General features: G+C 42.7%; 3 protein-coding genes across 4 annotated transcripts; all 3 read left to right on the top strand.

Moving 5' to 3' along the window:
* The first annotated feature begins 2,198 nt into the window (after positions 1 to 2,198).
* On the top strand, positions 2,199 to 10,645 carry LOC101783321 (mediator of RNA polymerase II transcription subunit 33A). Its single transcript, XM_012844024.3, has 12 exons — positions 2,199 to 2,578; positions 2,666 to 2,779; positions 3,315 to 3,668; positions 4,620 to 4,936; positions 5,088 to 5,179; positions 5,261 to 5,600; positions 5,897 to 6,104; positions 6,528 to 6,642; positions 7,076 to 7,249; positions 7,984 to 8,659; positions 8,803 to 9,009; positions 9,129 to 10,645. Exons 1-12 carry the CDS (start codon positions 2,343 to 2,345, stop codon positions 10,217 to 10,219), a joined length of 3,924 nt encoding a protein of 1,307 aa, XP_012699478.1. The 5' UTR covers positions 2,199 to 2,342; the 3' UTR covers positions 10,220 to 10,645.
* Positions 10,646 to 10,768: 123 nt separating this feature from the next.
* On the top strand, positions 10,769 to 19,425 carry LOC101754414 (probable ATP-dependent DNA helicase RecQ). Its single transcript, XM_004958656.3, has 20 exons — positions 10,769 to 10,977; positions 11,114 to 11,226; positions 11,785 to 11,860; positions 11,969 to 12,111; positions 12,815 to 12,901; positions 13,152 to 13,235; positions 13,700 to 13,907; positions 14,271 to 14,356; positions 14,858 to 15,089; positions 15,190 to 15,310; positions 15,521 to 15,657; positions 15,989 to 16,097; positions 17,027 to 17,069; positions 17,209 to 17,383; positions 17,491 to 17,561; positions 17,641 to 17,734; positions 17,889 to 18,128; positions 18,210 to 18,416; positions 18,590 to 18,907; positions 19,009 to 19,425. Exons 1-20 carry the CDS (start codon positions 10,960 to 10,962, stop codon positions 19,132 to 19,134), a joined length of 2,688 nt encoding a protein of 895 aa, XP_004958713.1. The 5' UTR covers positions 10,769 to 10,959; the 3' UTR covers positions 19,135 to 19,425.
* A 369-nt stretch (positions 19,426 to 19,794) lies between these two features.
* Positions 19,795 to 24,820, top strand: LOC101754817 (probable galacturonosyltransferase 7). Of its 2 annotated transcripts, XM_004958657.4 has the most exons (9): positions 19,795 to 20,120; positions 20,314 to 20,348; positions 20,497 to 20,574; positions 20,912 to 21,059; positions 21,536 to 21,597; positions 22,063 to 22,361; positions 22,625 to 22,982; positions 23,075 to 23,617; positions 23,921 to 24,820. In XM_004958657.4, exons 1-9 carry the CDS (start codon positions 19,994 to 19,996, stop codon positions 24,200 to 24,202), a joined length of 1,932 nt encoding a protein of 643 aa, XP_004958714.1. In that variant the 5' UTR covers positions 19,795 to 19,993; the 3' UTR covers positions 24,203 to 24,820. The 2 variants fall into 2 exon arrangements, with proteins under 2 accessions (XP_004958714.1, XP_022680337.1); XM_022824602.1 differs by lacking the exon at positions 21,536 to 21,597.
* The last annotated feature ends 2,021 nt before the right edge of the window (positions 24,821 to 26,841 follow it).

The following is a 26,841-nucleotide window of genomic DNA, read 5'->3' on the forward strand; positions in this document are numbered from 1 at the left end:
ATACCAAATAGCTGCCATGTGTTCTTATCAACCTGTGGCAGGTATGCTTAGGAGTCCGAACAGTTACCTCATTCAATTTGCCACAATCTGATCTAGTTTGACAAGGTAATCAACATAATAGCTCAACTTTACGACAAATACAGTCATGCCACAGCTTTGATGTGTGTCTAAACTTTCAACTGTGGCAATCTGGAACACCCAACCAAACTGGTCTTATATAGCTTGATGATACATGCATGCATTTTGAATTCTTTCTCTATTCTGAATAGTGTTATTGCACGGTTTGATTTATGCTGAGGTGATTTGGGTCAAGGTTGACCTTTATGATTTAGGGCATTCTTTTGTTGCGTGGATTGTTCTTTTGAATAATATTTTGGAAATTTTATGGTGTCTTTTTAGGTGGATGTCATGAGATGGTGAGAGACATCAAGGGACCAGTAAGGAAGGACTTGGATTATGACCGTTGTCATGCTTGCAGCAAACGCATCAAACACCGGAGAGGTGCTCAATTTGTCGCTGGTCACAACCATACAAGGATGCCTTGTTTCAGCATGTTTCCGGACAAGCAACATCTTTTCACAAGTCCGGATGAGACATCTAGGGACCAGTAAGGAAGGACTTCGTATGGTGAATATTTATCCAATCAACATCTCCATAAATTAGATGTCTGGGATGGAATGTTTTAATTTTTTCTACCTATACATTAAATATCTAGGATAAATGTTTTAAACGTACTGTATAATTAAATGCTATTGGTATCCTCTCGTACTTCTCTTTGGAGGTGCATTTTCTGCGAGTAGTACAAACTCTGTTGGTTTTGACGTTTGATATCGGAGCATTTGAAATGTACACAATAATATCATATTCAACAATGTTTGCTCATTGAGGCCTGCAAGGCAGAGTTCAACGTCATGCCATGCATACAGAGAAGAAGAGATGCTTCTTCCCTGACATAAACGTCTAGAGTATAGACTTTCTGGGCTGATTTTTTCTTCTTCTTTTCCTCTGTTCGATATTGTTACTTCGTTAGGCTGCAGCCTTCTATTCCATCTGTACTTAGGGGGGCTAAATTTTAGCCCTCCCCATTTTAACCAAATTTTAGCCCCTTGCTCCCAAACAGGAGGGCTAAAATATAAATGCTAAATTTTAGCTTCCCATAATCTATTAGCCCCTCCAAGGGATGTTAAAATGGACTAAAGAGACTAAAAGTGGTCCCCGGTTGCCTTCTTTCCATCGGTGCCCCATCCCCGCACTCTCACTCATTCCGCAGACTTCGCCCGGTCCTGCCTCCTCCGTCTCGCCGTGTCCGCCTCGCCTCGCTAGCCCCGCCACCTCTGCCTCGCTGGCCCCGTCGTCCTCGCCGGCCCCGCCATCTCCGCTCGACCCCGGATTCGGGGCAGCTGGCCGGATCCTCGCTCCGCCAGCCCCGCCGCCTCCGCCCGCCCCCACGGCCTCCGCTGGCCCCGCCGTCGTGCCTACCGCCGCACCGGACGGGCCTCGGCTCCTCCTCCAGCGCCGCCTGCTTCGACGTCGCCGCCGCGCAACTGCGGATCCAGGGCGGCCGACCGGATCCTCGCTTCCCATCCTCGGTCTTGGAGCGTGACACGAGGAAGCGGAGTTCGGCGGCGGTGCCCGGGCGTGAAGCCGCCGCCTCATCCGACTGCGGCGTGAGAAGCTTGGGGGGTGGGGCGGCCGTGCTGTCGCCGCCTTCGTCGCCGCGGCGGGTGCGGGGATGAGGGGCTCTGGGGTGAAGGGTGGGTGGTTGGTGGGTTTGATCGAGCAGAGACAGTGGGAGGAGGGAAATGAGGGCAGTCTGATCATTTTGCACACTAGGTGCTAAAGTTTAGCCCACCACCCAAACACCCTAAGGTGCTAAAATTTAACCCTCTATTTGAGGAGGTTAAAGTTGAGCCCCTTCCTCTCAAACATGACCTTATTCAGTTTACTTGGATTATCAGAAGATTGAATGACCTAGGTGGAATCACTCTAACCACACCTAAAATAATCCCGACCTGAATCCAATCCGGCTAACGAGAAGCCGGCGTGTACGCCGTCGAACCCAAAAAGTCAACCGGTCTCCCACCGTCGCGACCGACGGCGACGGGGCCGGGATCCAACGGCCCAGATCTCTCCCCTCCGCATCTTAACGAATCCAATGTCGCGACTCGCGAGACCCTCGTGACGGGAAAGAGGGGGAAAAAAGGAAAATAATTCGAGACGCCTCACATAAAATCCAAACCCATACCCTCGGCGAGGACGCCACCGTGGCGACGGCGACGGCGACGGCGGCGGATGCGGTGGGGCTGGTCCCCGCCGGTCCCGGCGACCTGGAGAGGAGGGTCATGGCGGCCGTGAAGGCGTCAGAGGCGCGCGGGGACCCGCCGCTGCTGCGAGCGGTGGAGCTGGCTCGCGTCGTCGCCGGGGAGGGCGCGGGGATCCCCAGCGCCGACCTGGCGGGGATCCTCGTCTCCAACCTCTGCTTCGCGCACAACTCACCCTCGCTCTGGAAGCTCGTCGGCCAGGCCATGGCCTCCCGCCTCCTCTGCCCGCTCCATGTGCTCGCGCTCCTCACCCCCAGGTACTTCCACGGCTCCCGTTCCTGCGCGAGTTGAATTGGTGCTCGTTCCAGTGCTTGCTGACTGACTTCGCGGCGGTTTTTTTGCAGGGTCCTCCCGCAGCGGCGAGCGCAGCCCGAGGCGTATCGGCTCTACCTGGAGCTCGTCAAGTGTAACATCACGTCCTCCTCGCTGTCTATGGAGGCCGGGCCTAATCGTGACAAGTAAGACTTCTGCTATGAAATGTCTACTCGGCAACCTGAGTGTTTGAACCTTGCATTGCACTATCACTGTCAGGGTTTTGAAAATAAATACTCAAGTTTTCTTTCAGATTTTTCAGCTATACTTTCAATTCAATTGATACGCATGTATACTTTTGGCTAAAAATGTACAGTTAAGTTAGAATATACAACATTATGAGGTTTAGTTAGATGTTTAAGATTGAGGTACAGTGGAAATGCTTTATGTTCAGCCTTATTAATTCTTGTTTTCTACTTGGATCAAAATTTAGGCTCATATGTGGATAGCTAAAAGCCTAAAACGTTTTGTAATGTCATGAATCTTAGATATATTTTATGATTGTAGGTTCTGTCCCCTCACATTAACCTTTTCTATTGCATGTTTTCTCTTCATGTTTTCTGATTTTGCCTTTTCAGTATAGTCATAGCATCTATTAATCAGTGCTGGACTGTAGTCTGCTAGTACTACATTTGTGAACACTACTGTCTGTTGCTCATATGCGGTTACTGTGCTTCCCAGGATCACAAAGTCCATTTCTGATGCTTTGCAACTATCAAAGATTTATGGATTTTCTGGAACAGAATTTGGACATGTTGTCATTATGTTTGTGTTGGCTGTTACCACCAAACTGATTGATAGCATACTTGAGGATTGTGGCTTTCCGTCTGGGATGGAAGAGGGGCAAGAGAGTGTATATGCCATCGAAGGGCCACAACCTATGGACTTAGATGTCAAAAGGGTCTCTACAGAGAACCAAAATGAGCATCGCGAACAGTTACGCAGGAAGAACACTGCCATGGCCTTGGATGTATTGCATATGATGGTTGCTGATAGAAAGATTCAGTCATTTCTGCGCTTGATATTCCTGAACATGTATATTTTCTCATAACCCTTTCTCATCTGTTCTAAGGATTGTATGATAGAAAGGTCAAGAGTGTGAGTTTCGTCTATGTATTACCCTATTGATAGCTTTTAACTTAGACTTGTTGCAGCTAAGGGTGAAATTAATTGCAGAACATTAGCCTGTTGTTTCAAATGCAAGCAAATACAAGCTGTTTTAAGTGCAGCCCACCTTATTTATATGTTGATATTGAAGATGTTTATATCCAAGATTTTAGTCTTGCTCTCTTGTCAAGCATTATACTTTGGAAACTTGTTGGGTACTTGGGCTACCATATATGAAAAATATTCTCATTTACAGTTTTATTGTGATATATATAAGGGTAGGAATAGGCTTAAGCAGTAAATTGGATAGTAATAACGATGTTCAAAGGAAAGATAGATTTCTTGAACTTTTTTCCGTGATAGATGAATACTCTTATTCACTTTTCAAACAGTCATTTAAATTGCTATCAACTTCTCAGTCAGCCATATATATTGTAGGATTGGTTACCTAACCTTCCATCCTTATTGCCATGACCTTTCACAAAAACTTTCAAAACATACATTTCTACTTGTTTTGTGCTTTATTTTTCTTTTAGAATATGTAGGAGAACTGCGTATCTTTGTATTAGATAGGAATTGAAAAGTGTGAACTGCTGAGGTGTTCGCTAGAAATGGAGAGCTGGGTAATTTAGTTTGCACTGTATTAGATAGGAATTGAATTGTGGATTACACTGGCAAACAAAAATAACCTAGAAATGGAGAGCCAGGAAAACTAAGAGCTCAATCCGAACAACCACCCTAGTGTTTGCCCCCGGCATGTTGCCAGAGCCTAGCCTCTCCTTCAATTCGGCTGCTGACATGGTTGCTGTGGTTTGTACTTTCTATGTAGCTAATAATCAGCCGTACACATGTGCTAACGATGATACTTTTCTAGGTTAGGCCTGAAAAGTTCAGTTCTCTAAGCCAGAGGTTGAGTTCTATTGAAGCTCACAAGGTGGCCTTGGAGAGACTACTGCCTTCTGGACACAAAATTAATGACTTGTTACTAGATATCCGGAGAGTTTGTAATGCAAACTATCAACCAAATAACAAACGCATTGTGGATGTTCTTGGTAATATGAGATCTGGTGGCTCCCTATTGGGCCAACTTACTGGAGCTGGGAGAGCTGCCTGCTGGATAATATTTGATATTTATGTGGAAAATGCAATTGACGGGAAACATCTAAGTGGTATATCAGCTATTGAGGTTTTAAAAGGTACCCCCTGACTATCATTTTAGATGACTATGAGACAAGTATGCAGATGAAAATGATCAATGAGTTTGCAATCAAAATACTCAGGTTGCTATCAGTTTTCTTGCAAGAGTGACATGGTCCTTTTTACTAATATCCTGTTTCTCTTATTCAGAAATGACGAAGACACTGCAAGTACTTAATGAGGCAAGCTGGCAGGAAACATTTAAAGCTCTTTGGATTTCTGCCCTTCGTCTCGTACAGCGGGTGAATAAATCTTTTTATGATAATGATCAATTATATGTATTTACTTCTGTGTGGCTTTCTCACTTGCAAATGTTGTAATAGGCTAGAGAGCCTCTTGAAGGACCAATTCCTCATCTGGATGCGAGGTTATGCATGTTGTTAGCTCTTATACCACTATCAGTTGATGCAATTCTTAAAGAGGAAAGTGATATATTTGGAGCTGAAGGAAGCAAAATTCTTCCACGAAGACAAGGGTTGATATCTTCTCTCCAGGATCTGATCCAGTATTCAGGACTTCTTGTACCACCTTCTTCAGTGGTGAATGCAGCTAATGCTGCAGCCTCGAAAGCAGCAATATTTAAGGCTAATTATACGGCTGGGGTTGTCAACTCTAGCATGGTGGCCCAGACCGACTCTTCGACGAAAGTTTCGATGAAAGCTGGTACTTATACTCTTCATATTCTACTAAGTAATTAGTAGTGATCATATTTGAAAGAAAGCAGAGAGTACGCTGCATGAGACACATTTAAGCGCTTGGTTTTATTATTTCTAATTGATCTCCACTAATTGGGTCCCCATGATAACCAGTTTTTGTTATCATATTGCTTGCTAGCTATTCTGGGAACATTTATGCCCTTATTTCCTTCAGTATTCTCTGATTCATAGGAGATATATTTATTTGTAATCCTTCACTATTTTATCCTTTTCCTTACTTTTACTTGCCATCTATTTTTTTAGTTGGGAACATGCTCCATCTTATTATTGAAGCCTGTATCTCGAGAAAATTGATCGATACATCTGCTTACCTATGGCCTGGTTATGTTGTATCATCTGCGCCTTTGAAAGATACAACTTTACCCCAGGAATCCCCTTGGTTAAACTTTATTAAAGGGGCTCCACTTTCTGATCCACTTATTGATGCTCTCGTCGCTACTCCTGCTTCAAGGTGTGTAAATTTATATTCACAATTGGTATTGAAACTCTAGTGGCCGGTCATTTTTTTCCTCGTACCGGCAGGAAAATGCCTGTCATTAAAAGGAAAAAAGGTTCAACGGGGCCCTTACTCACAAACATGCACACTCTAATGGCCAGTCATGACTTCGACAGTTTGTTCCTGAAGACATCTTTTAAGCTATTATTTTACTACTTTAGCTTGCTGCATGATTTGCTCTAGTGCATCATTCAGAAAATGGGAGTAAAATTTGATGCATCCAGAGAGCATGCAAGTTAAATTAGTTATCCTGATTGTCCGTAATTTAAGTTGAATCTGCTTGAGATGTTTTGTTCCTTTGTTTGTACTTTTTTTTGGCTCTCTACTGCTGTCACCATGGTGTTCCTGCCTTTATTTGGAATCTGTTTGTTTCTTCAGTGTTGGGGAATTGGAAAAATTATACAATATAGCAGCAAATGGTTCAGAAGAAGAAAAAACAGCTGCTGCAAAGATTCTTTGCGGCGCATCACTTGTCCGTGGCTGGAACATTCAGGTACCTTGATTTACACTTGTACACCATACTGTGTGAAGAGCTCCCATATTGTTCACATTGCCATGCGCAATAAATTTTTATAACTGACTGTAATATCTGTCTCTTCTGTGACAAAGTGTAGTACCCCTCCCTTTCTTAAAAGGTGCACTTCGTTTCATTTGGACAAAGCTTTGACCGACAATGACACTATTAATATCAATTCTGTGTCACAGCCCTTTAGGAAAACATATAAGCACACTTATATTACAAAATCTCTGCAAATAAATTCTTCTGCTGCACATTTTGCTACCATGCTCTATGACATTTTTTTTTCATTTGTGGTTATGCTCGTGCACAAATCAAAATGTATGTGTATTCATCATTGCTCAGATTATTGTTATCCAGGAACATTTTTTCCCTGCAAGTATTCTTTAAATTTTACATATTCTGTCAGGAACATGTGGTTGGTATGGTGGTCAAGCTATTATCAGCTTCTTTGCCCTCAGATTCCTCAATCTCAACAACTGGAAGCATGAACCACTACCTTGCCCAGATGTCTACGTTAAATGAAATCTTACTCGGTGTGTCTTATGGTGATGCCATCCACATTCTTTCGTTATATGGAATGGTAAGGAAAAATGCATTATAACTTGCCTGTGCTTTTTATTTGAGTATGCAATCTGTTATAGGTTTATTAAACTAGGCAATTGCTTGCCTATTTCGATTCTCCTCACTACTAAACACATGCTTCGTTTTGCTTTCTGAAAAAAAGGCTTCTTATTTGTTACATTGCCATCAAGGAAAAAAGTGTCATCACATCGTTAATCAGAATGTCAATAGATTAGTATCCCTATACAATTGCTCTCTGTATGCAATTTTTGTTTTAATTTACTGTGTTCACTTTTCAGTTGGTCTTCAGCAACAGTTTTAAAGTACCTCTACTGTACTTTGGCATCCCCTTGTTAACTTATCATGTTTATTAGTATTATTAGTTGTTGGCATTGCATTTGACTGTAACAACTATCTCTTGCTTCACTAACACTTGATGACGGCCCTAGGCTCATAGACAAATAGGTGTACTATGTAATTTTGTGTGGTTTTGGAACTATTTCGGTATCTTGTCAGGACTATCCTGCATGAAGTACTAGTTGCTTGGCCCTGCTGTGGAAAATGAAGTATTAATGCTATTTGTGTTCTAATATTACCATGTTACAAACACAAATATTTTTATGAAATAGGCATAGGATTATTTCCATTTTATGCCTTGTAATTTATAATAATGCTACCCACAGCTTTACATATTTATAAACATGATTGCATTGTTTTCTATGCTGAATTTAAGAAAATCCTTATTTGATACAGGTTCCAGATGTTGCTGCAGCTTTGATGCCACTATGTGAAGCTTTTGGGTCAATAGCACCCCCACCTAACCACAAGTCTACCATCCTTGGTGAAACATCTGTTTATTCAGTCTTCTCTTGTGCATTTCTTTGTCTCCTTCGCTTGTGGAAGTTTTATAAGCCTCCTCAAGAGTACTGTCTTGCTGGTCGTGGAGGCTCAGTAAGGCTGGAACTTACTCTGGACTATCTGTTGTTGATGCGCAATAACCGCATTGACCTCTCAAATTCATCTGCCCCTAGTAGGGATTCTTACAACAATATGAGCTCAGTCAATGAGGTCCCTGCTCAACCGGTGTATATTGATTCTTTTCCCAAGTTAAGGGCTTGGTATTTCCAGAATCAAGCTTGCATAGCCTCTACCCTATCTGGTCTTTGCAACAAAAACCCCGTCCATCAAGTTGCAAACAAAATTTTGAGTATGATTTGCCGAAAAATGAATAAAGGTGGGGTACCATCTGGTAATCTTTCATCCACTTCTAGTAGTAGTGTCAGTGGTTCCTCTGTAAATGCATCAGATGATTCTTTCCAAAGGCTTGCTGTTCCAGCATGGGAATTTTTAGAAGCTGTTCCTTTTGTCCTTGAAGCTGTTCTTACAGCATGTGCTCATGGGCGGCTTTCCAGCCGAGACTTGACTACAAGTGAGTAATCTTTTTTTTTTTTTATCTTAATGCATTACAGTGATTCCCCATACTCTTAGGGGGTAGTTCTTAATGACTCCCCATACTCTTAGGGGGTAGTTCTTAATCTCATTTATGTTTGCTAATGTGCTACCGTACTGTAGGCTTAAGAGATTTAGTGGACTTTTTGCCTGCTTCTCTTGCTGCGATTGTTAGCTACTTCTCAGCAGAAATTACACGAGGAATCTGGAAACCTGTCCCAATGAATGGAATTGAATGGCCTAGCCCTGGTGCTTCACTTCATTCCATTGAAGCTGAAATAAAGGAAATTCTTGCATCTGCTGGTGTTCAGATTCACAGCTGCTATCCACGTATGATTTACATTCCGTTTTTGCATCAACTTAATTGCCTTCGTTCATAATTATTGTCGCGTTTCAATACCTTTATTCCACTTATGTTGTCATATAAAGCACAGATTATATTCTTTCAGGTGGTGTGCCACCAATGCTTCCTTTACCAATGGCTGCACTTGTCAGCTTGACAATTACATTTAAGCTAGATAGAAGTTTGGATTGCATTCAAGGAGTCATTGGACAAGCACTAGAGAACTGTGCAGGGGGGAGTTCATGGCCGAGCATGCCCATTATTGGGGCATTGTGGACACAGAAAGTGCGAAGATGGCATGACTTTATCGTCCTCTCTTGTTTGCGTTCTCCATTCGGCAGAGACAAAGATGCAGTGGCGCAGCTCATCCAAAGTTGCTTTTCGTCCTTTCTGCTGTCGTCATCCGGTGGTTCTGACATAACTGCAAATCGTGGAGTCGGGGCTTTACTAGGAGACTCGATCACAAATCAAGGTCTTAGGCTCCCGATGGCACCTGGTTTCATCTACCTGAGAACGTGTCGAACATTCCACGACACTTACTTTGTCAGTGAAGTGATCCTCAAGCAAGTGATCGAGTGGTCCCACAAACTTGCAAATGGATGGTCCTTTAATGGGCCTCCACAGTTGAAGTCAGGGCGGACACCACTATCTTGTGCAGCATCCATGGCACATCAGGTCGCAATGCTTGGTGGAGGGCTCCTATGCATTGCAGGTGGACCACTTGTGGTCCAGGTGTTGTATGAGGAAACATTGCCAACACTGCTGCTATCAGCCAGAGAACAGAGTTTGAAGGACCCTGGGCCAGTTTCTAGCACACTCCAAGGTTATGCCATGGCCAACATGCTCTTCTTCTGTGGTAGCCTGCTTTGGGGAGCAGATAGGATTTCTCCTGTCATGAAATTGTCTTTCCTCTCAAGGAGGCCGCGAGTTGTCGGAACCCACATGGATTTCATAGCTGGTGTATTGGATGGACACATTCTTCTTGGCTGCAATCCGGGTACCTGGAAAGCATATGTGTCTCGCTTTGTGTTCCTGGTGGTGAAGTTTGTCCCATCATGGTTGCGGGACATAAAACTGGATACGCTGAAGAAGATAGCAGCTGGGCTCCGGAGTTGGCATGAACATGACCTTGCTCTATCTCTTCTTGAGCGAGGGGGACCGCAAGCAATCTCTGCTGTAGTTGAGACGTTGCTGTGACCCTGCCGTTTCGCCCCTCCCTGACATAGCAGGGGTCGTTTGGAGTTTTGAGTGGTTTGAGGTTAGTGATCTGTTCGGCTTGGTTCCAGAACTCCACTGCAGCGGAATCATCAGTATGACTTTTTTTATTCCTCAAGCATGGCGAGCACGTCAGGGTTTTCGGGAATCCAATACTGCAGAGCATGCAACCTACTAGGAGTTATTCACTTTAGCCTAACAACATGTAATATATTGGAAGTTATACTGAACATCTGTATTTGTTTTAATTATGGCCCCTCTCGAAGTCTAGAGCATAGCATCATCGGCTGCGGTGAAGTTGTTGCACCTTACAAGGCATCGTGTTGCCTAACATGGCAACATGGACATTAAACCAAGTAACACCTGAATTTATGAAAAGTGACGCGGCGCTCATGCTGGCTTTGGACATTTATGCTTCACTATCGACCATAAGCAAACTGCTTAATTCGAAACGGCGGCAGTGGAGGAAAGAACCCTACTGGGCCTAACGTGCTACGCGGCCCAGAAAGGATTTGGCGGGAACATCGACGAAACGCCGCCGTTTCCCTTCCCCAAATCCCCCACCTTCGCCGGCCGCCATTACCAGATTACCCCCCCGCCCCCACCCATCCGATCGTTCCACCACCACGGCCCCACTCCATCTCCGCTCGCCTCCTCTTCCCGAGGCGAAACATCTCCGCTTCCATCCAGCCATCCCGGCGTAGCTCCCTACCGCTGCCAGAATGGAGGCGGCGCTGAAGGCATGCATCGCATTGCTCCAACTCCACGCCCCCAAAACCCTGGGCGCCCTGGGGCCGCGACGGCGCGCGGCGTTAGAACCCTAACCCTCCGGCGCTTTTCTAATCCGGGGCGTTTGTGTTTGTTGCACTTTTGCAGGGCTATTTCGGGTACTCGTCGTTCCGACCGTACCAGAGGGAGATCATACAGAAGGTCTTGGATGGGCGGGATTGCCTCGTCGTCATGGCCACCGGCAGCGGCAAGTCCATCTGGTAAGTCGCCGCCGCCCCCCTCACTTGTTCGAGATTAGTTGATTAATAGGTAACGATGGTTTCATAAATACATTTTCGTTGGTTGGGCTTTCAAAAAAAAGAAAAAAAAATCTTTGGTAGAAATGTGGCCTGTAAGCTATATTGCTCAGGTCACTTTCAGCAAAGTTACATTTCGTTCCAACAAATCATCGGATTAGTTGGAAGTTAAGTCCACTTAGGAAATCATGATCAGAAAACATTTCGCCAAAACCAGCAAAATCAGCTTCTCAAAAAGACTTGAGCACATTTTTCTCTGTTCCATGGGTTGTTGAGGTGAGCAATAGGTTTGCAGCAGGATTTCGAAACTAAACACTTAAAATTTGCTGATTTGTTTGTTATAGCTATAGAAATTCGTTTTCGTTAATGGTTTGTAAATATTCTGCATTTCCTTCAGAGAAAAAAATAAATGCATTCCTGTTTCCGCCAACTCATTTATTAATCGATTATGATTTGTCAATTTGATTATCTCCTTTTAAATACAAATTCACCATTCAATCATGGCAAACCCCTTTCTGGCAGCTATCAAATACCCCCACTGGTTACAAAGAGGACAGCTGTTGTTGTAAGCCCTCTTCTGTCCCTGATGCAAGACCAGGTAAGTCTGGAATGTTCAGTACAATATCCTTGGTGTTCTTCTCATCGTGGTTTTCCCTTTTTCTTTCTAACCAAAAGTCTCGCTGTGGGTTTCAATTTCATGAAACAGGTTATGAGTTTAAAACAAAAAGGTGTGAAATCTGAGTACCTGGGCAGCACCCAAACAAATAGCTCAGCCAGCAGTGATGCTGAAAAAGGCATATTTGATGTACTATACATGACACCAGAGAAAGCCATTTCACTTCCTTCAAGGTGAAATCCTGTGATATTTTATAAATACTTCAGAGGGTATCTTAGCTTATGATGTGCTTTACTGTTAAAATCTGTAGTGCTTGACATGTTCTTGTGAGACCACAGTAGGCTGTTGCAAAACTTGAGTAGCATGTCCGTTTGAGTATGCAGGATTAATCGAAAAGATTGTGGATACTTTTTGGCTGAAAAGGAAGGCATGTACATGTTTTGTCATTATATGGATAATTTCTAGTTATTGCTCATGTCAACCTTATTTCCTTAAAGTAACATAACAGGGACATAGCTATGAATAGGGATGTAACTGGGATGCAACAGAAATTTATTCTAAAGAGCTTGTAATCTTCGGCTGTTGGCATATCTGGCTCCAAATTTATTCTAAAGAGCTTGTAATCTTTGATAAAATTTCTCCAAATGAAATTTATGAAAGTAATGCTAGCGGCAAATATGGATTTGCTCAAGGAAAGGCATCTTGTCCTACCCTTGAGTTGGCTGTAATACAACTAAAAGAATTTTGTTCTGGATAGATTGTTATTTATACAATAGTCCCATGGCCTTAGCAAATTTTAGTTTCTGTTGGTCGTGTAGAACTTTGTATTTTGTATACATAAAGTAATGTCCCCCTTCTTCTGAAAGCAATAAAGCAAAACAAATAAGACATGCAGCTTTTGTTCTGTCGACTTACCTTTTTTTCATGCTTGTCCAGGTTTTGGAATAACTTGCAGGCTGCCGGAATATGCTTGCTGGCCATTGATGAAGCGCATTGCATATCAGAATGGGGACATGATTTCAGGTTGTTTTTTCTTTTGATAAATGAAGAACTTCTAATAAAAGTAACTGGTATTTAGTCATTTGAATTTCATAAGTATATGTACGCATTTGGGACGATACTGTATGCACCTATTGAAAATGTATTTGTAGCAGTTACTGGTTACTGTATGTGCTTATTTATCCAGATTATGTGCATGTTTTTTTTCTATAGTTCCCCTACCCCATCATTTGCTATTGAGTGATTAACATAATTCAGACTCTCTTAAATGCAGGGTGGAGTACAAGCAGTTGCATTTATTGCGCGACCTTCTTGTGGGTGTTCCCTTTGTTGCTTTAACTGCCACAGCCACTGAAAGGTATGGATGTTACACTATCACCTTATTCTCTTCCTCGTTGCTTCTGTACCTGTCTTGTGATTGTATCTAATTTTTCCTTTGCTTGAAAGGACAAGGTGAAAATTAGCTTTAGAACAACAAAATTCCCAAAACGTAATGACAATCAGCACTAGATTATCCCCTTAGAGGTTGATAGGTGTTTGATTGTTCAGATATCATCACAGAACTGATGGAATTATACTAACCATGCCCCTAGTGTCATAAAAACATATGCATAGACTATACAAGCAGTTGAACCTGCCAGACAGACACCACAGCTATACCTTAGCTGTGGATTGTCAGCATGAGTGCCCTCATGTTCATGTTTTTTTTTTATGGGTGGGTGGAGGGAGCGTGTTCCCAGCTACGTTGCAGGTGCTTTTTAGAGCTGGTTCTGTCATTTTTCTCTCTGTACCAAGTTCAAACCACTTGAAGTCTAATTGCAGGGTACGCAAAGATATTTCTACTTCCTTGGTTCTGCGCAATCCTCATGTTGTTGTTGGATCGTTTGATCGTCACAACCTTTTCTATGGTGTGAAGTCATGCAACCGATCTATATCCTTTATCAGTGAACTTGTGAAAGATGTTTCAAAGAGGAGTGCTGTGGGTGAGTCAACAATAATATATTGTACTACCATCCGGGAGACAGAACAGGTTTGTGAATTTTCAGAACCATATAATTTTTAACTTGCAAATCCTAATGCTGGAGTATGTATTTTTTTTTCTGTTTTTCTTAAAAATAAGAGTTGTTCATTTTTCAGATTATATAGGTGCACATCAAATTCTTGGAATGTGACACTGTTAATATTTGTTTTTTATTGTTTGAGTAACAGATACCTCCTTTATTTTCTGGTCCATGTGGGAACTTTCAGATTCCATTCACATTACAGGGATAGATTCAGTAAATAAATCTAACAAATTTGGAAGTGTGACTTTACAAATTCTAAATTATTTGATAAACTTGGGCTTCTTTATTTCTGCTGTGTTAATTGGGTACATGAATAATCCTTTTCCCAGGTTCATGAGGCATTGGTTACTGCTGGAATCAAGTCTGGAATTTACCATGGTAAAATGGGCAGCCGAGCTAGAGAGGAATCCCATAGGTTTGTTATCTATTCACTGGCTTCTGTTTTGGGTGTTATGTTCTCTTGCTTGTACTTTCATATTTCTTGAACAATCTAAATCCTCCAACAATATTGTTTTGAGTTCTGACCAGTTCTCAAATGATATTTTGAACCAATTATCAACATCTTCTCTGAAAAAAGGTTTTATTGAATTGTACGGTTTTATTGAATTATTTATATTGGCCTGGTCGATATGCTTGACCATGTCATTGTGAGGCACATAATATCATGTGGTTCATAAGGGCCTGGATTTGGTTTACTCCAACGTTTTCTGTAAAATATTTGCCGAGGTGTCTTTGTTCTGTTAGATTTGCATTGATCATGTAATTAGATAATGGGAAAAGTAAAGCCTTTAGACAAATGCTTGGGTAAAGGGGCATAAGGATAGTCAGTTATGTGATTCATGCATCCAGCTTTTTACATACTATGGTGACAGCACTTAAATTTTATGATTGATTGGGTCATAGTGCTCCTTTGCAGATCCTTCATTAGGGATGAAGTTCTTGTGATGGTGGCAACTATAGCTTTTGGAATGGGTATTGATAAACCTGATGTTAGATGTGTAATACACTATGGATGTCCAAAGAGCCTAGAGTCCTACTACCAGGAAAGTGGCCGTTGTGGAAGGGATGGTCTGTCTTCAGTCTGCTGGCTATATTACCAAAGAAGTGATTTTACGAAAGCTGACTTTTATTGTGCCGAGGCAAAAAATGTATGTAACTGTGCATGCTGGATGCTTGTTCACTCCATCCCTGCAGCCTAGTGCTTCTTATGTATGGCTCCTTTTCTTAATGTTTCAATTCATTGAACAGGGAACCCAGAGGAAAGCAATCATGGATTCCTTCATGGCAGCACAAAAATATTGCCTCCTTGCTACATGCCGCAGAAGGTTCTTATTGCAGTATTTTGGCGAAGAGCTCAACTCCGACTGTGGTATTCTATTCTTATTTTTAAGAGAACAATTTTAAGATTTTGTTGGACTTTGTCTGCGAATATCAATCTGAAACAGTTTAGGTTTCTTTTGCCTATTCTTGTCCTTATTTAATTGGGTTAGGAGGCATCATGCAATCTTATATAACACAACCGGTGGAATTTGCCTTGCAGTGACATTTGATTAATGACTCCACATCTCTTGCTATATAGGTAACTGTGATAACTGCACAGCAGTGAAAAATGTTAGAGATTTGTCAAAAGAAACTTTTTTGTTGCTGTCGTGCGTCAAATCTTGTGGAGGACGCTGGGGCCTTAATTTACCTATTGATGTTCTCCGTGGATCACGAGTAAGTTTCTATCCTTTTTTGTTTCCTGATTTTCTAGAGTCGCGACGTACATTGGCTGTTCAAACGTATGTGCTGATAATTTTATATCTGGGGACAATCATATTGGACAGGATTACTCCTAGTTAAATCATTTCAATGTAAAGTACTGTTATATTTGGTGCAGTCTTGTCATATAGGTTGCATAAGTTTTTGAAGTCTTCCATGATATCTTTACTTTATGAGATCAAAATGATAGATTGAACAGTAAATTTTGTTAGAACTTCATCTTGACCATTAAATTGCTCTTTCTTGAAATGAAGATGGTGCATAGCAAATACTTTCCTGTTTGTAGGCGAAGAAAATTGTTGACAACAATTATGATAAACTACAAATGCATGGACGAGGTAAAGACTACTCACCAAACTGGTGGAAAGCACTTGGTGGCCTCCTTATAGCACATGGTACTATTGCGGACCTCTCTATTCATTTGGTCATGCTTGTGAGTTGTATGAAATATCACTTTTTAAAATTGTTGATTCTCCATGTGCAAAGCCTATTCTCTTGCTGTCTTTTTCCTGAGAAAGGTAGCATTATAAAAAGATTTGGAGATAGTATTACACTTTGTTGTTGTGAGCATGTTAGTAGAAGTAATGTTTTGGTAAACCCTATGCCCTCGATCATTTTATAGAATACACAGGACTGTGTCTTTGTATTAAGAAGAGAGTTATGGTCTACAATTTGTATGCAAGCAAATGGCATATCCTGTCTCCACAGTAATTTCTCTGTCCATAAAAGATATTTACAGCAGATATGACCATAGGTACACTGAATTGATAGCGGATGAGTTCACGCAATAGATCAATGTATTCAACTGAGGGTTCAGGATTACATATATAGGCCCAGGATCAAGGCAATCTCAACCACCCTGACTTGTAGAAACAGAATCGGGGGATATTGCCGATCGGGTCCACACGTGAGCTATCTGGTGCAACCGGCCAGGCAACAGCCTTGGCGTGCAAGCGAGTTTGCTAACACTTACAGCGATGTCTTTTCAAACTGTATGCTGGTTATCCTTTTCAGGTTAATCTTGAAACCTGTAAAGCTTAGAAAGTATGCACCGATCTCAATTCTCAAGGCAAATTCTTCTACCAAATCTAAATACATTCACGGACATCTCAGGCTCTCAGCTACTGACTTCACACTTTTTTAACTTCTATTTGAATGTAAACCTGCCTTGTTCTTCAGAGTGTTAGGATAATGGCTGTGCTACTTGATTATGGCTACGCTGGGCAAATGGCAAATGCTCTGCACCAGTTGTTAGGATACTGAAATATTTTGTCATCCTTGAATTGCTTTTATTTATTCATTCACTCCTTTTATCTATGTGCAGATTACTTGAAGGAGACTGTCCGTGATACATTTAGATTTGTCAGGTGCTGTGTCGCTGTTTTCCTTTTGCTTTTTGTAGCCATTCTAATCATTCCCTTTCTGTAGCCCTTTGCAAGTTTAGTCTTTAAATGCACAAATGCTTAAGAACAACCACCACTAACTCTTGTGCATTTATATATTCAGCGTCAGTCCAAAAGGGGTCAAGTTTCTCTCTACTGCTGATAAAATGGATGGAACACCACTGGTTTTACAGCTGACTGCAGAGATGATTGATCTAGAGGAACATGGTAGTTCACAGCACAAAGAAGGTGGTGGTTTAAATCTTGTGCCCACATTAGAGTCTGAAAAATTTTCTGAGGTAGGTTCCTCAAATGCTATTTTATTCATCCTCACCCACCCACTACTTACCCTGGAAATTTTAGCTATTTTTTATGTGTGTTTTTGTCTTATTTAAATTTCTTTCAGGATGAATCAAAACTCTATCAAATGCTCCTCAATGTCAGGATGAAGCTTGCTCAAGATATTGGGACCGCTCCGTGAGTAAAAATTTAAACGATAATAACAATGAGTTTAGGAATCACGTTTTCAGTGTCTTTTCAATCCTACTTGTTACAGATATGCTATATGTGGTGATCAGACAATAAGAAACTTTGCAAAGATGAGGCCTTCAACTGGAGCTAGACTTGCTAATATCGATGGTGTCAACCAGGTATTACGTTGAAAAAGATATATAGCAAACTATCTTTTGTTAATACAAATAGTATGCATTTCTGCAGTACATCCAATTTTAAAATACACAATAGTGTGACCATTCTATTCCATCTTGTACTTGTATTTTGATACATCTGATGTTTTGTTTGCAGCATTTTATCTCGCGTTTCAGTGGCATTTTCATCCAAAATATCACACAATTGTCGAAGGAGTTAAACCTTCCATTGGATAATTCACCATTACCACCACCAACAACAACAAATCCAGCTGTGGAAAATATAGCTGGTTTACCGAAGCCTGTACAAAACAATCTTCCAGGTATCTTGGGTGATGCAAAGTTGACTGCATGGGAATTGTGGCAGAAGCAGGAGTTTTCATTCCTGAAAATCGCAGTGAGTTACCATTGTTTTCATTTTTCGTTTTCCACTGATGGAATACTCAAGTTCACAGCTTAATATGATTATGTATTCTAGTATTTTCGCAGAGCCGTGCCAATAAAAGAGCAAACAGTTATTGCCTACATACTTGATGCTGCTCGAGAAGGATGTGAGGTGGATTGGAGTAGGTTTTGCAGGGAGGTAGGGCTGACACCTGAGATAGCCTCAGGGATCCAACTTGCAATTGCAAAGGCTGGATCACGTGACAAGTTGAAGCCAATCAAAGAGGAGCTCCCAGAGAATGTAATTCTCCCTCAGTGCATTATCACTCTATTTCTGTTTGTGATTTAGTACTGCTTGAAAAAAAACGCAATAGCCACTCTTATCTAGCATTGGCCATAGTTCATTGTATGTGCATCCAAAGCTGTCATGAATGTCTAATTTACATCGGAAAAAATGTTACATGACAATCCCAGGTAACTTACGACATGATCAAGACATTCCTGACGATTGAGGGGCGTGGACTGTCAGAGCAAGTTTTCGGTAGTGCACCTGCTTCCTCCCATGCAACCGAAGCTGGCGGAGATGATAATCCGGGAGATGGTGTCCTAACGGCTGATACTCTTGATGCAAACCCTTCAGCAAAGAGAGGCTGCCAAACCGACGGCATGATTGGTTCTGCTGATCAGCTAGCAATGAAACAGCAAAAGATAGAAGAGCATGGAGTTGAATCTTCTGGCACAACTGTCGCCACTGAAGAATCTGTGCTAGAGCTTGTCGCCAGCCGCGATGGGGTAAGCAGACACCCAAACATTCTTTCTGACGTCCAGTTGGTTGGTAACCCACGTCGTTCACTCGTTCTGTGTTGAGCGTTGACGGTTCACTATGTTTTCAGGTGTTATTAGACGAAGTTGTCAAGCACTTCAATGGATCCAAGAGAGAATCAGTTGTTGAGATATTGGACAGCCTCGAATCCGAATTCGAAATTTACAAGAGAAATGGGAAATACAAGATCATGTAACAAATCGAGGGCCGCTACAACCCATTTTTCAGATCTTGCCGGGCTAGTCTAGGGAGGGGATACGCCTGTAGCCTGAAGGAGTGTAGGTTGTACCTGGATGTATGTATATATGCTGGCGATGACTCTGGACTATGGTTGGGTGAACCTTTTATCAGCAACATCGCTGTTCCGGCTGGTGTGCATATGCACGTTTTTGCCTTTTTGGGGACCGACCAGAAGTTGCACGAACGCTTGTTTGGGGTACTCTACGGCCCTCCATTCTGCCTATCTCATACATGGGTATCATGATCCATGGATTTATCCACGGTTCCTCTATATTTCGCTCCGTTAATTTCCATCATGTGTTAACCGTGCAAGTATTAAACGGTTAGCAAATAGAAGAGACGATAGCATGACCTTCAGAGAATTTTGCCTCAGGTGTAAAAACAGTACTCCCTCTTTTTAAATAGATGACATTTAGAAAAGCAAATTAGTTTACTTTATACATTCATTAAAACCAAATGGAGACATTTAGAAAAGGCTAATTAGTTTTGTATTCATTTAAAACCAAATGGAGTTTGCTTTGTAGTATGAAAGCAGGTGAACTTTGTCTTTTGAAAAACAATTCGTGGCTCACATGTCCGATGGGTACACACTGCTTTTAACGTACCCGGCACGAGCGCAGGCACCAACCAACCAGCATCCAGTTCACTCACACTGCGCGCACCAAACCGCACTGCGACGCCGGCCGCGATCAAAGCAAATCCCATCGCACACAACTGCCTCCAACTCGGGAAGCGCGTTTGGAGCCCGTCTCGCTGAAGCAGGCGATGATCAGAGGAGAGGCCGCGGCCTCCGGGAACCCCAGGAGGAGGAGGCCATGAAGGCGCAGCCGCTACTGCCGGCGCCGCTCAAGAGGCGGAGGGGCCCGCGCGTCGCGGTGCTGGCGCTCGTCCTCTGCTCCCTGCTCGTCCCCTTCGCCTTCCTCTTCGACCGCGCCCCCACTGGTATGTAGCCTAGCACTCCCCCTCGCTCGCTTCACCTCAATGCGGGAGCGCGGAGGCCGTCGTGCTCGGATCACCGCCTCCGCCGGTGGATCTGGGGGTCCAACGGTTGTTCGATTGCCGCGCGGCTTTGTTGATTAACCGCTTCGTCCTGGGGATTTCGGCTGGCTTACTCTCCGATTGCTGTGCGATGCAGGAGGGTACGTGACGACGGAGGAGCAGCACCGACAGGTAGCGCACTATTTGTTTCTCCCCCTTTCCGGGTATTCGTTGTTGATGCTGATTGATTTGGATGCCACCATGTGGGAGCGGAGACGACTCATTCGTTGGTTTCCACTTTTTCTTCTTCTTCTTGTGTTCATTACTGCCTTGGATTCAGGAGGTCGTTCTGCCTTTGGTCGATCACGTGGTCGTGGAGAGGAAGGGTCGTGGTGGCGCTGTCACTGGAGGTAGACAGGTCGGTTGGCTTTTACTCTTATTGATGGCGATTGTTTTGTAATTTTGTTTTGTTTGGAATAGCGACTTTATTGGGGGTAACCCAATGCTGTCTGTTCGTTATCACCTGGAAAAGACCGACCAGGATATTTGAGACTAGTCTACTGCTCACGAATTTGCAATAAGAGGCACCTCACTTGTTAGCTTGGTGGGAATGCTGTTTTCTACATGTTAAAGAAAGTCGATTGACCATGTTTACCATTTTACGTTCGTGAATGTAGAATTGAGTATATCTGTCAAACTTGCTTAAGAATTGTGAAGATTGCATCTGCAGTCCATGACAGTTGCATTTTCCTCAGGATGCGCCGGAGAAGAAGATCACCAGAGGTAGTTCAGGAGTCATTCATCAACATGAACCAGAGAAGAGGATCTCCGAAGGTAGAGGAGTCGTTGATCAGCATAAGCAAATTGATGGCCACTCAACAAATGGTGTTGCTAAACCAAAAGGTATGTCATAGCAGTACAAGGCCAAAACCACAAATGTCATTGCTGCTAATGGTAGAACGTTGCTCATGATGTGTAAATTTTAAGTTGTCCAATTCTGTTCATTGAGGTTATATGAGGCCTCAATGGTGCGACAGTGAAAATTAATAAACTATATTTGGGCATCATTCACTTTCTGATGTTCACTAGAATTCCAGAGGTCAAATTAGTTTTTTCATTTCCTCCCTCTCGGTTCCCTCCATTTCATGATTTACTTTAGAACCTAGCAGCAATTATTATTACCCAACTATCCCAGACAGCCAGTCCACCCTGCTTATGTCGACTCTCGTATAGTTGTCCTTATCAGTAGTGGTATTTGGTCAAAGCTGTTTAGAGGTTGCAATCCATCTGTTTTGGATGGTTATTTTTTTTCATGTCTGATGCTTTAGGTATTTTGCTTTCCTTTACATTTGACTCAATAATTGCTATCTTACACACAGTTCTTCCAGCACCAAAAGTTAACCCATCAAAGGCTGTGGGGGAATCAACTCGAGACACCAGAGTACGGACCTTAAGCATTCAAAGTTGTACTTTGTTGATTTCGAACTGCTATTTCATGTCATTTCAGAATTTGCTTATTTTTTATACACCTTTTGTTGGTAAGATGGAAGTCTGGTGTCCTATTTTGGCTATATGAAACTGTACCTTGAAAAATTGTTTTCTGTAACACAACAGGGACACTAAAATAATCATATATTAGTTTTCCTCAGCTCAGACACCTTGAAGATCATAGGTTACATGATGCAGCATTTTGAATAATTTCCCATCATCATAAACTAATCCAGTAGTTTAAAAAGTTAAGCTTGTCTTATGACAATCTTGAGTAGATTATAGTGCATCCCTGTACTTTATTTTTCAAAGCATAACTTCATGTTTCCTTTCAGTGTTCTTCCTAGTTCCTACTGAACTTTTGCATCAGCCAGATTTATGCTGGTACTTAGACCATAATGCACATCTATCTTTTCAGGAGATCAGAAAAGATGTACAAGAGCGACAAAAAGGTGCAAAAGCTGATGATGTGGAAAGGGCGAAGGCTTGTCAACTTGAATTTGGGAGTTATTGTCTCTGGTCCATAGAGCACAAAGAAGTAATGAAAGATTCTATAGTGAAAAGGCTAAAAGATCAACTCTTTGTAGCACGCTCATACTATCCGAGCATTGCAAAACTTCAAGGACAGGAAGCTCTCACTCAGGAAATGAAGCAGAACATACAAGACCATGAGAGGGTTCTTAGTGTATCGACAGTTGATGCTGATCTACCATCCTTGTGAGAATCAAATTTTACTGTTTAAGACCATTCTTCACTGTGATTAGTCTTAAAGCTGCATTATATGCTGATTATGATAAGTTAATGTGATCTTTTTTTTTCTGAATGCCTCTTCGGGTAATATATTTACGCATTAATGATTCAAACCTAGGGATGGACTAGTAGGAGTTAATATATTTAATTCAACCTAGGGACGTTATTTCCAATCATTAGTAGGAGTTACTAGTTGGATAATTTGAATGATAGTTGTCTTGTTATTTCAGTATCAACAAGAGGATGGAGCAGATGGAACGAACAATAGCGAGATCCAAATCTTGCACAGTGGATTGTAAGAATGTTGACAGGAAGCTTCGCCAGATACTTGATATGACTGAGGATGAAGCTCATTTTCATATGAAGCAGAGTGCATTCCTCTACAATCTTGGTGCCCAGACATTGCCGAAAAGTCATCATTGCCTTTCTATGAGGTTGACGTTAGAATACTTCAAATCATCTTCGCTGGATTCGGATGATTCTCCTTCTGGCAAGTTCAATAGTCCAAAATATCGGCACTATGTTATACTGTCTAGGAATGTTCTTGCGGCTTCTGTAGTGATCAACTCAACTGTGAGCAGTTGTAAGGTATTTGGCTCATTGGCTGATATTTACAATATTAATCCATACACTATCTTGTGAGCTGGGTATCCCTAGTATTCTTATTGGTCTTTTTGCAGGAGCCAGGCATCCTTGCTTTTCACATCCTAACTGATGCTCAGAACTTCTATGCCATGAAACACTGGTTTGCCAGGAATTCATATAAAAGTGCAGCTATCCATGTCATAAACTATGAAGCAATTATTTTGGAGAGGTTGCCAAAGTATAGTATCAGACACCTGTATTTGCCAGAGGAGTTTCGTGTTCTCATTAGGAGCACTAAGCAGCCTACTGATAATACAAGAATGGAATACCTATCGTTGTTCAGCCACTCTCATTTCCTTATTCCAGAAATTTTCAAGTATCTAAACAAAGTGGTTCTGTTGGATGACGATTTAGTCATTCAACGAGATTTGTCCTTCTTGTGGAATATTGATATGGGGGACAAGGTAAACGGTGCCGTCGAATTTTGTGGTCTGAAACTGGGTCAAATGAGAAATGTCTTGGGTAAAACAGCATACGATCCCAAGTCATGTGCATGGATTTCAGGGGTGAATTTGATTAATTTGGATAAATGGAGGGAACATAATGTTACAGAAAACTATCTGATGCTCATGAAGAAGGTCAGTATATTGCTTCAAGGCCAGTAAATTTCAGACTAGAGCATGTTATAACAGGGGACGCTCACATGTGTGGCCTGCCTTTCTTTCTTTGCATGTTACTCATTGCATCAAACACGAAGCATGCTGCATTGTTTTCTTCCTCTCTATTTTGTCTATTCTGGACTTCGATTTACTTTCTTTCACATTTCTTGAATTTTCTCCATTACAACCTTAAAATTAATAGTCTTTTTTTGTATATTTTGGATGTTGCTTTTCATAGTATTAGCTGGTGCATCTACTTATCTCATTCTTGTTTCATTACAGTTCAAATTCAAGGATGAGCAATCTCTGCGAGCAGCAGCATTTCCTCTAAGCTTGCTATCCTTCCAACATCTCATCTATCCTCTAGATGAAAAATTGACCCTGTCAGGACTTGGATATGATTATGGAATTGATGAAGAGGTTGCTCGGAGATCAGTATCATTGCACTACAATGGTAACATGAAACCTTGGCTTGAATTAGGTATACCACACTACAAAAAGTACTGGAAGAGGTTTCTTGTTCGAGGAGATCAATTTATGGATGAGTGCAATGTAAATCCATGACACAGATGGACAAAATCAGAACAATTGGCAATAGATTGCTACATCTAAAGTTTGTGTCGGTGAAGTGTGGATGCGTGACTTCTCAAAAGCTCTGCACCAGAACAACAAACACAGATGTTGAACAGGAAAAGTGGTGCGGTCGTTGGCCAACAATGCTGTATGGAGTAGAGACAGCACCTTCTGTTCACTGAAAACAAGCTTGATTGACAATCTTTGTGTTCCGGGCTAGTCATAAGTCAGATGACTGTGCAGCAAGCAAGGATGGCTTCAAGTAGCCAGTTGACCTCACTGTTGAGATTTGTAGATAGGATTTTTGATGAGTCGTGGTACCTTTACTGAAAGTGGGGTATCACGCTCGTCGATGCTGATTTGTTCCCTTTGTTCCTTCTGCCAATAAGGGCACACACATGTATTCTGCTATAGTCAAATTTTTCGTTCTTAGTTGTCAGGCATTGATTATTTACCAAAATTACAATTCTGCAAAGGTTGTTCACCAGACCTACTGACAGTTCTGCTGACAACTTGTATATTATTTGTCCGTGCTTCCTACTGCAATGCTTCTTGTGCCGTAGGGGCTTCCCTATCAAGAAATTCCGCCTATGCCCACATTGGTCGATATATTGAAACTTCATGCTTACAGATCTTGTGTTATTTGTAACGGTTTGTTTGTAAATGTGTAGGTCATGTGATGCCATGTTGGTCATGTCATTCGCTGTCCAACATCTCATCTATCCTCTAGATGAAAAATTGACCCTGTCAGGACTTGGTTATGATTATGGAATTGATGAAGAGGCTCCCCTTCACCTCCGGCGCCAAAGCGGCCACCGGAGGCGAGGAGGCGGCGGCGGAATCGACGCCGGATTCCGAATCGCCTCCCTATCGCCCTTTACTGTAGCGAAGGGGAGAAAGGCCAGGAAGCCACTAGTCCGCCCTTCCCTTACTACTGACAACAGTTAAGAGGGAAAAAAAACTAAGAAACTATCAACAGGTATAAGCTGGCTGACAGAGCTATGCATTTTTTATCTTCTGTTCTTTTTTATCCACCTCTATATTTGCAGAGGAGATGTCTCCGATGTACAGATTAGCAATGCCTTTCAGCAAATTACATTTGATTGCCTTGACAAATTTGGTCGATGGAGAAAATGCCTTGAACAGGTCGGAGAAGAAGGCCGTACGCCTGCGGCCCCGCCCGATAGGTCTACGGCCCGGTAAACAAAAGGCCCACTGCAACGGATCAGCAGTTCACTCCTTGGGCCAATGTTGTTTGTGGTCCTTTCAAAAAAAATTTGTAGCGGGTATAATTTTTACATTTATTTTTTGCGAAACGAAGCTGGTGGATTTGATCCTCTGTTTAGCTTTGACCAGTATTATTAAAAAATATACAAATATCTACAACGTCAAACCAATTTTACATATAGACCACGAAATGTATTTATACTGCATTTATTTTATATTTTAGATGTTAATATATTTCTTCTATGAATTTGGTTAAAAATTATATGGATTTAATTAAGAATAAATATAAACAACCTATAATTTAGAAGGGAGCAAGTGCCACTGGATTTAAGAATTATGCGTTCGTGCCGAAAACACTGCTTTGTTCACCATGTGTTGGTAAGTTCTTTTAATGCTCCACTTAAACAAAAACGACAATGTGTATTTTCAGCTTCATTACAGATGGGATGCTCCTAGGCAGCTGGGCTAGCTGATGCACTTGTTTATGGCTCCATGTGCTTTGTACAATGCCCTATTAAGTTAATAGTCCAAACGATAGCACCACTTGTTTGTTCTAGTACTTGAGTTATTCTTTTTTATCACTTCATGTATACACACAGCTCATCGAAGCTTCCATTTGACTTGTATCTGGTATACCATGTGCCACCACAACGAAGTTATTATCAAGGAAGCTTCAGCTTCGTTGGGATCGCAAAAAAGATGGTTACCCTCGAACGTCGGTCTTAGGGCCTGTTTGGGACTGCTCCGCTCCAAAAAAAATAGCTCCACTCCACCAACTCCACCTTTTGTCAGATCCACTCCACCAACTCCAGAAAAATAGGGAGCTGGGTACCTGTTTGGCTACCGGATCCAAATTCAGCTCCAAAAATTATAGGAACAAGTGGGAATAGTCGTTTTTGCCCAAAGGTTTTGCTCTGTGCTACAGTTCCGCGCTACAGTACCATGCTACAGTGCTGCGCCCACCGCCAAACTACGGCCGGCCGCGCCCAAGGCACGACCGAACCCGGCCTGGCCGACAGGCACGAACTCATCCAAGTCAGTCTCATCATCGGCCATCATCGTCCTATTGCCGGCATAGGCACGGCCGCCCACCGCCAAGCCACGGCCGGCGGCGCCCAGGCCACGGCCGTTTTTTTCCAGGACGCCGGCGCCCAGGCCACGGCCGGCGGCACCCAGGCCACGGCCGGCCGCGCCAAGGCCACGGCCGGCGCCCAGGCCGGAGGCCTCCAGGCCGGCGCCCAGGCCACGGTCGGCGCCCAGGCCGGCGCCCAGGCCACGGCCGGCGCCCAGGCCGGAGGCGTCCAGGCCGGCGCCCAGGCCACGGCCGGCGGCGCCCAGGCCGGCCGCTTCCAGGCGGGCCGAGCAAGGCCGGCTGCGCCCAAGTCAGTCGCGCCCTTGCGGGT

Source organism: Setaria italica, chromosome II, assembly GCF_000263155.2.
Source record: "Setaria italica strain Yugu1 chromosome II, Setaria_italica_v2.0, whole genome shotgun sequence".
NCBI lineage: Eukaryota > Viridiplantae > Streptophyta > Magnoliopsida > Poales > Poaceae > Setaria > Setaria italica.

Coding starts and splice junctions, on each gene's coding strand:
- LOC101783321 (XM_012844024.3), top strand. CDS start 2,343: ATGGCGGCCGTGAAGGCGTCAGAGGCGCGCGGGGACCCGCCGCTGCTG. Junction 2,780..3,314: donor GCCGGGCCTAATCGTGACAA/GTAAGACTTCTG, acceptor TGTGCTTCCCAG/GATCACAAAGTCCATTTCTG. Junction 4,937..5,087: donor AGCTATTGAGGTTTTAAAAG/GTACCCCCTGAC, acceptor TCTCTTATTCAG/AAATGACGAAGACACTGCAA.
- LOC101754414 (XM_004958656.3), top strand. Junction 11,861..11,968: donor TGTCCCTGATGCAAGACCAG/GTAAGTCTGGAA, acceptor TTCATGAAACAG/GTTATGAGTTTAAAACAAAA. Junction 12,902..13,151: donor GAATGGGGACATGATTTCAG/GTTGTTTTTTCT, acceptor TCTTAAATGCAG/GGTGGAGTACAAGCAGTTGC.
- LOC101754817 (XM_004958657.4), top strand. CDS start 19,994: ATGAAGGCGCAGCCGCTACTGCCGGCGCCGCTCAAGAGGCGGAGGGGC. Junction 22,362..22,624: donor GATGCTGATCTACCATCCTT/GTGAGAATCAAA, acceptor TTGTTATTTCAG/TATCAACAAGAGGATGGAGC. Junction 22,983..23,074: donor CAACTGTGAGCAGTTGTAAG/GTATTTGGCTCA, acceptor GTCTTTTTGCAG/GAGCCAGGCATCCTTGCTTT.